The sequence below is a fragment of the Trachymyrmex cornetzi genome, unplaced genomic scaffold (genome assembly GCF_001594075.2).
Source record: "Trachymyrmex cornetzi isolate Tcor2-1 unplaced genomic scaffold, Tcor1.1 scaffold302, whole genome shotgun sequence".
NCBI lineage: Eukaryota > Metazoa > Arthropoda > Insecta > Hymenoptera > Formicidae > Trachymyrmex > Trachymyrmex cornetzi.
Genome location: NW_017297714.1, coordinates 906,910 through 926,105, shown reverse-complemented (window position 1 = coordinate 926,105; position 19,196 = coordinate 906,910). Strand labels below are relative to the sequence as shown.

The 19,196-nt window shown below is 31.8% G+C and overlaps 1 protein-coding gene across 1 annotated transcript in view; it reads right to left on the bottom strand.

Annotated features, from left to right (window-relative positions):
* Positions 1-19,196, bottom strand: part of RhoGEF3 (Rho guanine nucleotide exchange factor 3) — a 179,008-nt gene that overhangs the window by 29,891 nt on the left and 129,921 nt on the right. The window contains exons 11-12 of the mRNA XM_018509523.1: positions 12,873-12,981; positions 2,811-2,938 (exon numbers count right to left, since the gene is read on the bottom strand). Of these exons, the coding sequence (XP_018365025.1) occupies positions 2,811-2,938; positions 12,873-12,981 (237 nt within the window). The remainder of the gene's footprint in view (positions 1-2,810; positions 2,939-12,872; positions 12,982-19,196) is intronic.

The following is a 19,196-nucleotide window of genomic DNA, read 5'->3' as shown; positions in this document are numbered from 1 at the left end:
CGAAAAACGGCAGGAATTAAGTTTTATACCTAATATATATATATATATATATATATATATATATATATATATGCTAATCTAATAATCTCGAAAGACCTTCAAGAATTTATTCTTCCGATATTCCACAAGTACGCTTTCTTGATTATTTTGCCTTTTTTCGAATGGTTTCAATTTTTCTCTTCGCAAACAAAGTTCATCTCGATTCGCATATCTAATTTTTACTAGAGTTTTTACGGAAATAAATTCGCAGCTTGGACTCTTGGATACAAAATTTTATTTTTTGTTGTCACGTGTTTCATATATCAGCTCATGTAATATAGTCAGCTTCCCAAATGGAAGTTATTTTTATCATACAACATTGCTTGTGGTCACAATTTTAACGAAATTATAAAATGAGTGCAAAGGATAGACGGGAAATAGCACTTAGGGAAACCAGGAGTAAACGGAGATCATGTATCGGCGAGACAATCGCAACATGAAAATGATTTTGGGGTAAAATCTATGGTTCATACAAAAACGTAAGGCAATTAGATATAAGCAGTAAGTAAATCAGCCAATCACAATAAAGAACGGTTATTGCCATACATTCTCTATTATGATTGGTCAATTCGCTTACTGCTTGTCTTACTGCCGTAAGTTTTTCTAACGTGTTTTGACATAAAAGTCTTCATCGCCATCTTCTTCGTCGCGACCACCCTTCATGTCGTCTTTTCGAGAATATCTGTGGTTTTTAGAAAAGAAGATACCACCCACAAGACAAGAGAATACCACCCGTGAAACAAGATATTCGTGCTCATGTTTAAGTTTTCGGAGAAAAAGAATTGTATAAGACATTATTTTTGTTTGCTTGGAGTTCTTCCCGCCACTCTTTAATCATGAAAGAAATACCGTGGGATATATATCGAAAACATGAGAAAGACAAAAGGGAATATGCTCAAAATAGAATAAAGATAAAAAAAGATAAGAAAAAATAGCACTTAAAGTGATTATACGTTCTTGATAACTTAAAAATCATTGTATTTTAATGTGATCTTTTATTATATCTTTATCAAAGTTGGTGCGTATTATTTTATTTTAAATGTTATTTAATAACAAACAAATGCAAAATTCTATGAGATAATATCTTCATAATTAATGGTTGCGTTTAACAGAAAAAGTAGTTTCAAGAATTTTACAACAGTTGCAAAGCTGCTTTTCTACTGAACGCAGCCAATGTGTGAATACCAACGTAACACTAAAAAAAGAGTCAGATAATAGTTATCCAATGTGAGTGAAATAATGCCAATCAAATGTTCGGTTAATGTGACCAACAATAATTTTACTTTTCTAAATAAGATAAATGTCCCAGTAGCCGGACGTTTAAGCGTAGGTTGTCATAAATAACACAAATTATAATATATTAGAAGATTTTTAATATAAATATTTGTATTCATTTGAAAACTCAAGACTTCCTTAAGCAAGGAAAAATTGTTTGAACCCAGTGACTGGACATGTACCTATATGTACCTATAGGTACTTTACTCTTGTACGCGAGCCAGCACAGCCACACTTTTGGTCGAATTTTTCGACTTAAATAGTGAGCAAAAAATTCCGATTTGCTATATTCTTAGAGCAATTAAATCTAGAAACATTTTGACATCAAAATGAGCTGAGCAATTAATTGCTTTAAGGTACTTTACTCTTGTACGCGAGCCAGCACAGTCACACTCTTGGTTGAATTTTTCGACTTAAACAATGAGCAAAATAATCGGGAATACAGCAAAAAAATAGCCCTTCAAGAATATGTACTTGATTTTTCATTTGCTGCTTTTTTTCTTTGTGGCTGTGCTAACTTTAGTCTTAAGCTAGCACAGCCATGAGTTTTAGCGAATTGGCTGGAGCAAAATAATCGGGAATAGAGCAAAAAATTAGCAAAAAATAGCAAAAAAATGTGGTATAGGTCGCGTTTGATTGTGCTGAAGTGGTTGTGTCTGCTTAATAGACGTGAAGCATTTTTAATTTGTAAAACTGTGATGAATAATATCGTCTTATAATTCTTATTCTGAATCGTTTTATAATAATTATAAATTTTTTCAATTATCTATATAAATAAATTATTATTTATTTATATAATAACGATTATCTATATGAGTTATCTATATGAATAAATGAATAATTCATTTAATAACTAATACATTTTTTTTACACATTACCATTATTACAATAAAATTAATTTAAGAGTATCTGAAATGTATCTGAAGATACTTTCAAAGTATCTGATATCTGTACCTATATACATGTTAATAAATGTTCATATATGTAACTGTATCTGTATCTAGATAAATTTTAAGAGTATCTTACCTATCACTGGTGTCCGGTCACTGTCTGGGACATTTACCTTATTTAGTAAATATTATCAAACATAATAATATAATCAACCGTTTGGTGATATTTACTAAGTATTCAGATTGGTGTTATTTCACTCAATTTGATAGCTATTATCAGACTTTTTTTAAAAAAAAGTAACGTAAATCATTTAAGTTTGATACAGAAAGAGGAATAGCTTGGATAAAAAATGTAATCAAGGAAAGAAAATTAATTATAAAAAAAATTAAATATAAAAATATAGAATATTGTAGTTTGGTTCTTTTTATTTTGTCTTTGTAGATTTGATTGATTGTGAAGATTCGGTTTTGGAGAGTTTATATATTTCCATTATTATATAAGTCATAAGACCTTTCAAAAGCTAAAAGGTAAAAGCTAAGATAGACTGCCTTCTCATTTATTACTATAATACTGATGCAATTTAGATATATATAATGGATGCGTACCTGTCATGGTTTCTATCCAAAAGCGCCGGGGTGCTGGACGCTTTGATCCGCCGTTGAGCTTTGCTGAGACCAGGAGTTCGTCGTCTCTCTCTTCCGGCATGGCCACTCGTTCTGTAGTCATGCAAAGGCTGAAACAAAATGTTAAAAATTGAAAATACAATTGTTAACACAATCAATCCGTTAAACACAAACTAACAGTAACATTACAGTATTATAAATAACATTAACAAAGCAACATTCAGTATTATAATTTCCTATTCAACAATACATATATGTATTACAGAAAATATTGCACTTATATTTTGCTAAGTAAGAAATTATAACATTAATGTAATGTTATTGTTAATTGACTGGGAATGTAGAATAATAAGATATTATACGAATACTCATCCAAATAATTTCCAAATAACATTATTTCTCATTGCCAGTAAAGAATTTCTTTTATTCCATTTGCTAGTACATATCGATCTCGATATCGATATATCGAAAAGGGTCACATTTATTTTTAGTACGCGGATATACGTAGCAACATATTATTGATGACAATTGATAACCCTCGCGAGAAAGTTGCATTACGTATGTATATCTTTCCCACGATTCGACTGGGTACACACGAATGCGCTTGATCATTCGTATCTTTGTATCAGTATTGAACGTACTTTAGCCAGGTTACCGGGTCTAATATTATGTTGCTAAGCTTCGTTACAAGTGGGTTACCAGGCAATCGGTTTTATTTTAAATCGGCAGTTCGTCCTATCGTCTTCCTCTTATCGCTTATTTTTGCCGTGATTGACAAATTGCAAATTGCAATTAAACTGGATTTTATTTATGACTCTACTTTATTATGCAGAGACTATAAAGAATAATTACGTGAAAATACGAGTAATAATAAATCATAAAATGCGAAGTGCTTAATAATAAATTTATCTGATGAATTAAATGGTATTTTTTTTATCGGAAAGTCGAAATGATCTCTTTATTATTCGCATATTAAAACACCTGTGCGAATGATAAATATCGCTTTCACAATGTCCTATAAATTATCGATCTACTCGGCCGCAGCCTCCAATGTATATCACTGCACCTTATCCGCGGTAATCGACGAAAGCGTTGATTTCGCGGTTTCTGCCCATCCTTTCACGCATGCCTCCGCGCTAGACGGGAAATGGAAGGGGTGCAAACGGTGTCGAGCCACAAAGATTGATTATATCTTTGCAGCTGCCTCGACACCGCGCACGACGTTTTACTAATTAAGATTCCCGTGCGGCGAGAAATCTAATACAATATATGTATGTGTATATACATATGTATGAATATATAGATATACACATATATACCAACGAGATAAATCCCGCTCGGTCGAACTTCTATCGCCGACACCCCTCGAATCCGTTCCGCTATAATAGTACCTACTCGATTCAAACGGAAAATTATGGAAATTTGAATCGTGCCACTTGGCTTTTATTTCGATGGAAATTTCGTTTAACGCTCTCGTGCTCCAAGAAACTTGAATATCTATCAAATATAATCTCAATCTATGGCATTTTCATAAAATAATTTGCTTCATCGGTTACCCGCTGTTAGAGAATCTGTCAATTTAAACTATCCTGTCTTCTCTTTTCCAATCTTCCATTTTGAATAACGATGCAGCGTTTAAGGGGATTCTAAAGTCATCTATGCTTTACCGATATTTGTCAAATGAGTATTTTTCTAATATTGCCTTTATTAGATTAAAAAATTTTTTTCCATAATTAAAGTATAAACAATAATGTAGGTAGTTCCTAAACTGGTCACTATGTACCAAAAACGAAAAAAAGTTGGAAAATCACAGTTTTATTATCGGATTTTGGCGTCGACTCGTAACATTATTTGTTTTATATACCTACAAGTTTGATACTTTGTATATATAAAATGTTAAATGATTTTAGTTTGGACTAGGGGTTACATGAATAAACAATGTTAAATTCTTAGAATTAAGCTTAGATATCTATAAATATAAAAGATTAGCTAGATAATGATACGATGTCAATGACACGTAAATCGTAAGTCCTATCGAATCGGTGAAACGTCTTTAGAATCCCCTTAAGATAGTCGAGATATTCGTTCGATTTTATCATTATTGGATGTTTTCCATTTGGTGATACAAGTCAACACAAATGTCGTTCTATCTTCGTTACTCACTGAATATCAAGAAAGATAGAATAATGCTTGTGTCAACTTGTATCATCAAATGGAAAGCGTCCATTAGGAGCATAAATTACCAGCTACACCAGCTACAAGAGTGTGACGCGTATAACGTGGGACTTTACGTTCCCGAGACATCCGCTTCCGGTTATAAACGCGCAGTGGATAACGTCAGTTCGACACGATACGTCGGATGTTAACGAGCACACCGTCGTCGCTGCGGATGATGCATGTAGGTCGTCGCAAGCCGGTCGCGGTACACCACAGTCGCGTGCAGCGTGGTGCGTCCCTATCCCTACGTAGAGTTACCGTCGAGACGTCACCGGCATTGGGGCCATTACTCACGTGTCGCCGATCGATGATCGCTTCCGTGTAGTCGATAATTATACTCGGATCGGAAATCTACGACAGCGAGCCGTCGCGCGGAGTTCGCGTGCCGCGAATACGTAACGGTGTGGTAATAAAGTTCGATAATGTTATGAGAAAATAAATACTACTTAATTAATATACAAATTACGCTGTTAAAAATAAAATGTTAATTTTAACTTAAAGACGTATAATGGACTTTCTGAAACAAGCAAAAATGTTAAAATTAACATTTTTGCATAAGAAATATTAATTTTAACATTTTTGCTTGTTTCAGAAAGTCCATTATACGTCTTTAAGTTAAAATTAACATTTTATTTTTAACGGAGTATTTCTTAATTAATATACAAATGATCTTTTTGTCCTTTAAAGGAACTCTCTTTAGAGACAATGCACTTCTGATAACTTGCGGAAACTCTGTGAAAAGTTATCTTTGGATATCGCCTTAAGTCTTGTTGTCACACAGTTCTATAAGTAAAACACAGAAGTCATAATAATCATAAAATATCATGACCTTATTTGTATATATTTATTTTTAAGTTCATTTTTAAATATCAAATGATGTCATGATATTATTATGACTTAATTATAACTCTGTGTTCTATCTGATGGAGTTAAATTCTGATTCAAAATGTGTAATACGGCAATTCTTGAGTCAGTGTTGCATTACCATTTTGAATCACTCTATTTCCCCAATCTTGCTCCGGCAGACTTCGTTTTATTTTCTAAAGTAAAAAAAGACGATGAAAGGGACTTGATTTACAAACATTTCAGACATTCAGAACCATACAATAAGACTTAAGGCAATATCCAAAGATGACTTTTCACAGAACATTCACTGAACTTTATTGCTGCACCACATATTTAGATCGATTCGTCGGATGAAATATCATCGTCGATATTATGTCGGCTAAACGATTTCCTACGGGATGTCGACGTCGCTATGAAAACAGCGAGAAAAATAAGGAGAAAAATAGCCAGCGATGATGAATGAATCGCCAATAATATAGGTACAATATGTTAGTCCTTAGCTCCAGAAACGCGGGTAGAGTTCTTATACAAATCTCGTAATCGAGTCTCAAAGTCTATTAAGTTCTTACCGCAGTCCTCAAGTCATCATACATTGCAATAAAGAAATTACGAATCGAATTGATGAAAAACATAATGTGCATGTTATACTTGCCCAAGTTGAAGATTAATACACTGAGAAAAAAATGCTGTTGATTCGATTAAAGTCTACATTACGGGCTGTCACTAACATAAGTAATTAATTCATATATTTTTTTATTGACATAAAAACCCTATTATTGAAATAATAATTTATGCTTTTATGTCAATAAAAATATACATGAACTAATCACTTACATATGTTAGTGACAGCTCATAATATAGACTTTAATTAAATTAACAGCATTTTTTTCTCAGTGTAGTCGGTCAACTGAAGTTGTTATCGACAGAATTGAAAATTTCTCTATTTAGTTATGAGGAATTATGAGCGTTCTGTTGGTCTGCATGTATATGTGTGTGTGTGTGTGTGTGTGTGTGTAAAATAAATCAACGAACATGCATCGACCTACACGTCTACCGAGTGTGCAGACCGGAAGATTAGCGGCGTCGCTTGAGGTTTGTTTAATTAAGCCTTGGAATGTCTCATTGATTAACACAAGAGTTCTATAATAGCACGTTTATGGTTTTGCATCGATAAACAGAGCCAATTTGATTCGCAATTTATTGTATTGTTGTTTAGCCATTAATTCGCTCACTTTGTGTATTTATTATAATTATACGGGTAATTCTTTTTTATTAATCGAATGCATAATTTTCCTTCTGCAATGTAAAAATAAACATAAAAGTCTTTTACATTAATCAAAAATAATTGTTGAATTATATTCAAATAGTTAATTTTTAAGAAAAATAAAAAAATGAATTTTTATTAAAAATTAAGAAAATGGTAAATTTATTTATACTTTTTAAATTTTTACCAAAAAATGATAAAATTATTATCGTATTGAAATTTTTTGTAACTTAAAATAATTTTTTTTTTTATGTGCATTTAATCCTCCAACACCATTCCGAAATTTTCGATCATAATTTCTAAAAACACTCTAGGCAGTTGAGGAAAACAGTAAATATTTTTTATGGTTCCGGACTACATCAAAATTTGAAAAAATCTTATACACTTGTGAAATCTTTAATAATAAGTTTTTACTATAATAAGAACTAGAGACTATATTTTATTTATTTTTTACATATTCAAATCTGAATAAGAATTTTGAGAAAACATAATATCGACTATGCCTTTCAAAAGGTACAAAGTGATGCTGAAGGATTAATAGTATTTAAGAATCAAAATTTTCTCATATACATACACGTGTTGTAAATATTTCTAAATTACTAATTGGATTTGAACATAATGTACTTTTATTTTAAAAGTAATTAGAGTGATGATAATTTACTAAATAGAAATAACGACCTAGACTGTCAACATAATATTAATGTGGGATTTTACTGTATTTCATTTTAGTAAGTCTTTTCTTTCTTAAGAAAGACATTCCAAAGTAGGAAATAATAAGAATTTCACACGGGAGTTCTCGCCTTTTCCATACATATAAGAGACAAAACAATTAGGCTCAGCTCTTAATCAATCTTTGTCAATACCAGCGAATCAGTAATCTCTCAGTTAGCTATCAATCAATCCAATTGTAATAGTAAAATAGTGAATCAGCAAACGGAAAAATAAATAGTAAATAATAGTAAATCGCCAAAACAATTCTGGTCCAAATACACCTTTGCGTGGAAGATCTAAATTTGTAAACTACATTTGTAATCCTTTAACACGTTCCATGCTACATGGATCAAAGGTGACTTAAGTTGGACTTGTAGTTCAGGTCGTTTGCTATTTTATCAATAAAAAGAAACGAATTACAAAATAATTTTGATATCATACGTGAATACATAATTATAATATATTATGCATGGTACATTTTAGATTGGAATATAAGTTTGTTGCGCTATGAATTTCAAAATTCAAATAGCTATAATTTTGTTTAAAACGAACGAAATTTATCTCTCCTTTCGAAAGATCACTGTCTTTGTTATGTTTGGTCATTTTTACATATAAAAAACAAACAAGACAAAAATTTTCTTCTCACTTTGTAGGTCTAACAAAAAAAAAAACCGTGCCAAAATTTTCGATTTTCAATTAAAATATTTAAAGTTTTCTCTATAAAATTGTTTTAAAAAAATTTGCCTAAGATTCTCTCTCTCTCTCTCTCTCTCTCTCTCCCCTCTCCTCCCCACCCCCCTCCCCCTTTCTCTCTGTTACTGAATTATTGCAGATTAAATAAAAGAAGCATTTTGCTTCTTGATTGCTCATAACTGCATTAAAAATTATAATACTGCAATTTAAAAAATAGATTTTTAAAGTTGAAATTTTACTTAAAGTAGCGCTTTACAAACTTTTGTTCCGATCTAATATAGTCAGGGTTGCTACAGAAAATGAATTTAAAAATTCTCTGACTTATCCAGGTTTTCCAGACAAAAATAGAAAATTTTTCATGAGTAATATAAAATGTGTAACTTTTAACATTTAGACTCAAGGATTGTAGGAAAGCTATAGTTTATATTATTAAAAATAACGCAAAGAAAGCTTAGTAGTATAGTACAATTTTGGGTACAAATTCAAACCACAGCATAAAATAAATTAGTTTTGAAAAAAAAGAATGCAGTTATGACGAAAAAGAGGAATTAAATAAAAATACTGAATAAAATATAAATTTTAATTATTTTATTAAAATCGTTTAAAGTGCGCAAGTTTTGAACGTACTTGACTATAAATGTTAGATATAATATTTAAAAAATTATAACCATTATTTGGAATAGGAGCAGTTTCTAAGAAATTGTGAGCAAATTTCGCGCGCGCGCGAAATTCCAAACCTTTTTATATTTTCCCCTGACTTTTCCCTGGTTTCCATAACCAATTTCAATTTCCTTGACTTTTCCCGATTTTCTCGGTTTTCCAGGTCTGTGGCAACCCTGAAATTAGACTTTTTTGATAATACTTTTAAGACTTTCACGGGTATTTTCTTCAAAGGTGCTAAAGGATTTGCGGGTCATCACCGTATCGTAATCCATTGCTAACACCAACAGTTCGTGAACCTTGCCGTTCACTTTATCAGGATGAGAAGCGCACTGATACTTTATCCTGATGAAGTAAACGACAAGGTTCACGAAATGTTGGCGTTAGCAACGAATCACGACACGACGATAACCTGCAAAATATTAGGTTTTCTGGGTATGTGAAGTTAGCACCCCAACTATAGTACTCAGGAGTTCTGATTAGAGTTCCCGTTTTTTTTTGACGAGACAAAGAGAGTTCTATATAATTTATAACAAAAGTTCCGCTTAATAAGTATTTTTAAACAATTTTTAAAAAATGGGGTGCTGACTTCTTATCGAAAATCGAGATCCAATAGTTCTGAGCGGCCCAATAGCTTCATTTCGTGAATACCTAGAGTTCCTGATACATAAAAAAAATTTTTGAAAAATAAAAAAAAATTAAAAATTTTTGAAAAATTAATTTTTAGATACAATAGTTCTGAATAGAGTTCCTGTTTCTTTTCAACGATACGAAGAGTTCTCTGTACTTTTTAACTCGAGATTCCCTTAATAACAATTTTTAAACAATTTTTAAAAAAATGGGGTGCTAACTTTTTATCGAAATTCGAGCTCGAATAGTTCTGAGCAACTTATTAGCTTTATTTTGTGAATAGAGTTCCTAATACATAAAAAACAACTTTGACATACAACAAAATTTATAAAAAAAAAAATTAAAAAATTTTAAAAATAATTTTTTTATACAATAGTTCTGTCACATGTTAATTGTCATTCTGTCTATTTCGAAGAGTTCTAAGCGATTAAAATCAACACAGACCCAAAAATAAAAGAGTTATGTACTTAAACAAAATTTGAAAAATTGATTGCAAAAGCACATATCTCCTTATATAGCCATCCATGCATATCTCGAAAACCGTTGGCCCAATCGCTTTTTCACCTGATACTTTTCGTTAGAGCTCGTCGAGAACTGCCCAGAACGCCGATCAGATCTCTTTTTTTGAGAAAATTTTTTGAGAGTACTGAGTAGTTCTGATCGCCGTTCTGGGCAGTTCTCGACGAGTCCTGACGAAAAGTATCAGGTGAAAAAGCGATTGGGCCAACGGTTTTCGAGATATTGGAACATTTGAACTCTATCACTGAAAATTTTTTAAGTCCGACGTCGAAAATTTTTTGAGAGTACTGAGTAGTTCTGACTGGCATTCTGGGCAGTTCTCGACGAGCCCTGACGAAAAGTATTAGGTGAAAATGCGATTGGATGGCTACATAAGGAGGTATGTGCTTTTGCAACCAATTTTTCAAATTTTGTTTTAAGTACATATCTCTTTTATTTTTGGGTCTGTGTTGATTTTAATCGCTTAGAACTCTTCGAAATAGACAGAATGACAATTAACATGTGACAGAACTATTGTATAAAAAAGTTATTTTCAAAATTTTTTAATTTTTTTAGAATAAATTTTGTTGTATGTCAAAATTGTTTTTTATGTATTAGAAACTCTAGATATTCACAAAATAAAGCTATTAAGTTGCTCAGAACTATTCGAGCTCGAATTTCGATAAAAAGTTAGCACCTCATTTTTTAAAAATTGTTTAAAAATTGTTATTAAGGGAATCTCGAGTTAAAAAGTACAGAGAACTCTTCGTATCGTTGAAAGGAAACAGGAACTCTATTCTGAACTATTGTATCTAAAAATTGATTTCTCAAAAATTTTTAATTTTTTTTATTTCTCAAAAAATTTTTTTATGATCAGGAACTCTAGGTATTCACGAAATGAAGCTATTGGGCCGCTCAGAACTATTGGATCTCGATTTTCGATAAGAAGTTAGCACCCCATTTTTAAACAAATTGTTTAAAAATACTTATTAAGTGGAACTCTTGTTATAAACTATATAGAACTCTTTGTCTCGTCAAAAAGAGACGGGAACTCTAATCAGAACTCTTGAGTATTATAGTTGGGATGCTAACTTCACATACCCAGGTTTTCTTCTTTATAATATTTTTTATAATTTTTTAAACAATTATGAAATACATGTTATATTTAATAAATATATATAACAAATACAAACAAAATCACCAGTGACTCATGCAGCGTGATGATCAATCACTTAAAATTGACGTAGCACGTTTCAAGGAAACAGTAAAGATAAATTTAATTTTAATTCTTTTCAATTTGAATTAATTTTGATCATTGTTTTTGATTGTTTTTTCTCAGAAATTGTTTAAAATAAACCGAAAATAAGTAGCTTTAAATAGCTTGCAAGTAAATTGTTGCTATCGAAAAGTATGGAAACAGCTCCAATTTAAATAAGCTAGCTCTGCCGAGTATAGCTACAGTTTGAATAAAAAAGTTGTTGTTGTCGACAAATGTAATGTAACTACATTTCAATAAACATAATTTGAATAAATATTAATCTTCCATTAATAAATAGGTGTTCTCTCTGAAATGATGGATGCTGCTTCTTCTAATATATATAGGTCTCATATATCTATATGCGTAATGCAGAACAAGTTGTTATGTCTCTGATAAGAAACCAGGAACATAGAACAAGAAGAATAAAATATTAAAGGAAATAATTTCGAGTTATATTAAATATAAAATTCTATTTCTTTTTTATTAATTTGATTATAAAAATTTGTAATCAACTCCAATCCTGGCTTAAATGTATTGACCCAAAAATAGTCAGTCAAATTTTTTGATTTGTAACACATGACTGGGAAATAAGTACGTAGAGAAAATAATGTTATACCTGACAGGTGAGTCAATTTATCAAACAATACCAGTTATTTACCATCACGTTCACCAGTAATAATGCATCGCTGTAGCCAATCCGACGTAGATGCCGCAAAGCCATTGTTATTCATTGAAGAAAAAAAAATATTACTCTTCTGAGAGGAGTGGATCAGGAGACGCAGGTTTTACGTCATGCGATATGTATACATATATAAAAATATAGTAACCCCAAGAAAAAGAGATGTTACGGTATATTCTTTACTTTAAAATATCATGTATTTTTAGACACAAATGCGACACGCAAATCGATTGAATAAAAATGCAGCTCTACCTTTCCTGCTTTATATCATCATACTAATAATTAAGTTTGATTATTTAAATGGATCGTCTATTATTCTTTTTTTCTTCCAGATTAAAATATTGATCTCGGAGTATCGAAACGACTTCGTACTCTATCATAATTTGATTACTTATTCTTTTAAGTAATTACTTCCATCTTCTCTTATATTTTAATTATTTCTTTAATAACATAATTATATACTTAATACTAATTAAAAAATAATTAAATGTAATAATAATTATTATATAATAATTACTAATAAGATTACATATAATTCTCGATTATATAATTACTGCGCAATTCTTTTATTCTATTCTTTTAACTTACAGAAACGGGGGCTGTGTGAGATGTAGCCGCTTCCTGCGCGTGACGGAGTCTGCTGGGACTAGGGCTGGATCGCTGGGAATCTTGTCCTCGCTGCCAGGATGTTGACCTGCTGCGACAGACGAACAAGAAAATTCAATTATCTTTACCACGACTATGACAGTTTATGACAAAAAAACGATTTATTAAATAATGTCGATTAAAAGTAGGACTTGATGCAACTTGAGAAATCCTTATCTCTTTGTTGAAGTCTTTTGGACTTATAGTCACACATATCGCTTTATATTCTCGTTGACGTAATTTGATATACCGAGTGATTCAAAGACTTATTCATTCGCGCGCTTATATTCGCAGTAGAACTGTATAAGTAACGTTATCTCAATTAATTCATATACAGGCTTATCGTGTGTTATCGGTATCGGATAGCAGTGTGTCCAACACGGCGGGATGCGCCACGTCGGTGATTAATCAATAAACACAACACGGTGCGTCGCTTGAATCTTAATTAATGGGTTTGGAGAAGCCGAGCAAATTCAACATACGTCTCAGAGTTGCATCTCGTTATCTTAGTAGGTCGCATTGAAGTGCGGTATATATGTATATAGGTATAGAAGACCGGAATGCAGGTTTCGCGTAATAAAATTGCGTTAAAATAATTCGTGCGCTTAGTTCAATAACGCGGAAAAACGGCTATGCGCCTCGCAATCGTGCGTACAGGTGGCAAATGCATATGCATGATGCCACATTCGTTTCAACAAACAACGGACTTTTTCTAACGTTACAACACATGTCGTTTTAAAAGTACCGTTTAATAATCGTGTGCCATAAAAAAAACCACAATCTTTTTATTATTCTATTTACTTATATTACGTAAAATATGTGGGCATATTTTCATTGAATAAAAATTGATTGCAAAGTTGCTCAAACAAAAATAGAAGTGATACCAAATGGTTTTAAGTTGCTTTTAAGATACTAATATAGAAAACGATTAAATATATTGTTATTAAAAATAAATTATTGTTATATTAAATTTTCTATTACATTATTGTTTTAAAGAACAAAATTTTAATATAAACATAGTTTTATCTTTATATATGCATTTAATTAAGTAAGAGAAGATATTTGATCAAAGTGAATCTTAGTGCTTAGATATCTCTGTTTGAATTCATACTTATCTAATTCTACAAATCGCGCGCCGCAATTGTTTTCGGTCTTGAAACGCAATCATGAGCAGAATCAAAGTAGTAATATGATTTATTAAATTGACAAGAAATTTAATAATTTTTTTGATGCTAATATACGCATCTTTATAAGATTATTAAAGCTGAGGCAATTTTTCGCAATAAATTATTCGTAGATTTAAGGTTTTTATTAATATCAGATTATTAATATTCTTATAAAAATGCTTATTAGCACAAAAAATCATTAAATTACTTGTCAATTTAATAAATGATATTGTTATTTTATTTCTACTTATGATTGCGTTTCAAGAAAAAAATTTTAGCGCGCGGTTTGCAGAATCAAACGTGTACAGAGTGTTGCAGATACATACTAGGCAGTACGACGGGATGCGCGGTAAACTTTGCATGGCCAAGCGTGGTTTAATAGACAATGACAGTGACTTTATACATTATAAAGTTTATACTACAAAGTTTTATTATTTATATTATAAAGGTTATGTTATAAAGTCACTGTCATTGTCTATAAAACCGCGTCTGCCCATGCAAAGTTTGCCACGCAACCCGTCGTACTGCCTAGTATGTATCTGCAACACCCTGTACATTAAATTCACACAGATTATTTAAGCACTAAGATCCGCTTTGACAGAATACAAGAATCTCCTTATTTAATTAGATTTATTCGCATCGGTTCAAATTCGTATCATAATTGTTTTACCTTGTAAAATTGTAAATTTTAATAATTTGTTTCGCATTGCGTGTTATACAATCAAATTGCGCCGCAAATTGACGACACTACAAGTATCGCAATTTGAAAAACACATATTATGAGCAAGAATAAAACGGAAGTAATGCAATTAATAAAAATGTGGTTTTCTCCGTCGAGGCGCGACAGGGAGGAGGTTCGTACGATTGGGTCGACATTGTTCGCGGCTCTCGCGATTGGACGGGGGAAAATATTTTCGTAATAAATTACGGTGGAGCGCACGGCTTATCGTCCTGACGCGATAATGGGTGCGATGTTGTAAGTTATGGGGTCAAGGGTCACCAGGTACGATTTGTACCAACGTTTTGTCGATAACCCCTCTCACAAAGACGGCGATTAATCGTGTTCCGATTGTCGTGCCACGAGACAATAATCTCGGGTTACGTATCACACGCAGCGCGCAATAACGTGGGCTCGACTTTCTACTTGAATCCGGCAATGCGTGCGTACGCCAAAGTGCGTGGAGCAAGCGAAGAACGCAATTTCTAATCTTCTCGATTCTTATTCGCATTGTAGATTTTGAGATCGTTGCTCCTCTTTGTATTCCTAAACAAATTGCGAAAGCCTTTCCAATTTAACGAACGAAGCGTTTGCTCGATTTTCATAATGGATCAAAGAAATTAAGAAATCGATCCACGTGATGTGAAGAGAATCAGCCGATCGCAATAATCTCAGATAGAAGACGTGTATGCACTTGCGCGATGAAAAAAGAAAGAGAAAGAAGCGGAAATCGCTTGGTCCCGCATTCTCACGGCAGCATTTCATTATTCGCGCGCGAATATACCTCACAAAGTCGTCGTGCTAGAAACACGCAACGGCGACGTACCGATCGTCAAATGGTGAAAGGCGATAATAAACGCGCCACGGTACGGCGAGGCGCGAGTGAACGAGTGCATTCGCATCGTTCGCGTTGCGCAGGGAAGAAAGGAGAGGATAGAAGAGAAGAAAAGCCAATAAAAAGGAAGTACCCCCGATGACGGCCGCGAATAGCTGACATAGTCAGCCGCGAGTAGAATTAACAGTCGTACTCTTTTAAAAATACATGTACTCTTTTTAAGGTCATTGGTTATTAATTAAAATTTTACATTTGTCAAAATTATATTAATTATCAAAAAAGTTATGTTCTAGAAATTTTATTTTATTAATTCCTTCTAATGTGATTTTATTAGAACCATGTTAAAACATTTTTTTTTTATTTATAATTCATGCGCAATATAAGTATCTAATTTATATTAAATAATTCGTTTTTCAAAATTTTGACTATTTTTCCAACATATATATTGTTCTGTACATCAGATTTCAGATAATATAGATAGAATTAAATAGTTTTTAATGGATGTTTTCAAATTTGATATACATTTATACAATATATGAAGAATCCGAAGGGGTTAAATATCGACATTTAACGCATAAAACATTATACCCTTCTTCCTCTCGGGTCATCACCTTTTTTTAAAAAGGTGTACATATGTACTTTTTCCTCGTGTTTCGGATATGGTAACTCTAGCCGCGAGCCGACTACGCCGATTGAAGGCAGGTCACGGCGTGTACGGTGTTCTTAGGCACCTGAGAGTTCATCGATTTATTCCACTTTCTACGCGTGCGGTGTGGTACCGATCGAGACCAGCGCGGAGTCATCTTTCCTCGCGCGCGCGATGGGAGCGGCCAACTGTCATCCGCAGAACGGACGAGATTTACTTAACCCCGTCGAGTATGAACGACGTGCAGCTCTCGTCTTTTTGCGAAAGATCGGTTCTCGATATGTTGACTCTGTTCGCTGTCATGTTAACCTTCTCTATTGCCGGCAGGAAAGCGAAGCAAGGAGGCGTCAGCGAAAGCCTCCTTTAACCTTTGATTATAATTAGCTGTACAATCATAATGTAAAACCAACGTCAAATTAATCTCGAAGAGCTATAAATGTTTTACATTTCTAGAAGTGAAGGTTGTCCAACTTTTCGTTGTTTTATAAATATTAATAGATTTGTTCTTATATTTTTTTCGTTGTTATATTATGACAAAATTACCTTTTTAAAAAAAGGTAAAAAAAAGGCATCAAGTGTGCATGTACCTTCCATAAACACTGTACTTTACATAAACTAAAAAAAACCCGTTACATGAATAATATAGTTCAAGTGGTAATATTGTTAATTTTTTATTATAAATTACCCCTCAGTAGTACGTATGCATGTAATAAAAAAAATGAAATCAAATCTTTAAATTACGCCAATTGCAAAAAGAATATATAATTTCTTGCAACATATAACATATACTATTGTATTTTGTAAATTGCGAAAAGAACATATATTTTATTGCAACATATAACATTTAATTAACGAGACAAAATGATATGTACTTTTATCTTTCTATTCAAGAGTCTTTTATATTTGTAATGGAATACAACATTTAATCTAAAAAAAATTATAGACGATGCATCACAAAATGAGAAAATTTTAGTAAAATAAAATTTTTTACGTAAAAATACTTGGTGCGCTGCTAAACCTTAAAATACAATAAGCAAATGTTACATAAAAGAAATAAACAATGTTTACTGTTTAATTAACATTAATTAACATTAAAATTACAATCACAATTACACACACACACAATTAAGATTATAATTAATTTTAAATCTACTTTTAAATTTAACTTAAACCGCATGTCTTACAAATCTGAAATCATTATTCTAGTCTTATACGCTTTTACAATATATAACGCACACACACACACACACACACACCATATAAATACTTATTCTATATTAAATCTAAACCGCATACCTATCTAAATCTGGTTGTACATATGAATATACGCTGTATTTTATTAATTCTCTTTCTTAAATCTCTTCATTACTTTTCATATTTGGTATTTTTAATTATTTGCTTGTACGCACACGCACACACACACATGCACACGCGCACGCGCCACGCGCCACGCGCACACACACACACACACACACACACACACACACATACACAGTATATTGTTAGTCCACCTAATTTTCTTTCTTAAATCTCTTCATTATTTTTTTTATTCGATATTATTTGATCTTATTATATTTTGAGGTCTAGCAGCGCGCCAAGTATTTTTACATAAAAAATTTTATTTTAATAAAATTTTCTCATTTTGTGATGCATCGTCTTTAATTTTTTTTTAGATTAAATGTTGTATTTTATTGCAAATATGAAAGACTCTTGAATAGAAAGATAAAGATACGTATCATTTTGTCTCGTTAATTAAATGTTATATGTTGCAATAAAATATATGTTTTTTTCGCAATTTACAAAATACAATAATATACGTTACATATTGCAAGAAATTATATATTCGTTTTGCAATTGGCGTAATTTAAAGATTTAATTTCATTTTTTTTTTAATACATGCATACGTACTACTAAGGGGTAACTTATAATAAAAAATTAACAATATTATCACATAAACTATATTATTTATGTAACGGTTTTTTTTTAGTTTATGTAAAGTACAGTTTTTAAGGAAGGTACATGCACACTTGGCGCCTTTTTTTTACCTTTTTTTATAAAGGTAATTTTGTTAAGATATCACGCATTTTGTAGTGTTAAACATCTTATATTCTTATATGATTAATAATATATCTCTTCACACGTGTGCGTATTACTAGAATATATTATTTATTATCAACATTTTCTAAAAATAATGTAGAAATGTTTTTAGCAGCTCTAGGCCATTGCTTTTTTGTGGCTTGCGTATCATCAGCTTCGATCCAAGGTGAACCTTCTCTATACATACTTATAAAATGATCGTTTTCGATACATGAACCATAATGAAATATAGCATTCATAACTTTATATGGTTGTTTAAATACTCCCCTAGATATTTTCGTACTGCGTAGGTACTCAAATTAAGTACATATTCCGTTTTCACATTGATGCGCTAATATATTTGAAACATTTAGTTTATCAGAATAAAATAATTGTTTTCTAATAATAATTAAATGAAATAAACATTGTAATGTAACATTGGCATAGCATGAAACTTTGTCAGTATGTATTTTGAAAACCACGTATAACCCAAGAAGTAGTACTTTGTCGAACTTTTTGATCTGACTGTTGAACGGAAGTTACAATATTATTTTTGCTAATGTCCATGGCACATCTTTAATATTAATAGTAACTTTTGTATCACCACATGTTATGCATCGACAAGTAGAAATAATTTAATGCTCAACCAAATTTTCTATAAAATCATATTTAGTACAAAGAGCTACAACAAAATCAAATGCATCTCGTTTAATACCAGGCGAAAAATACACCCCCATTAACCTGGACCCCCCACCATCGAAAATCAAAATCGCGATAGGTCAAAAATTTAGTGCTCTTTATTTGCTAATTATTTGCTGAAAAAAAA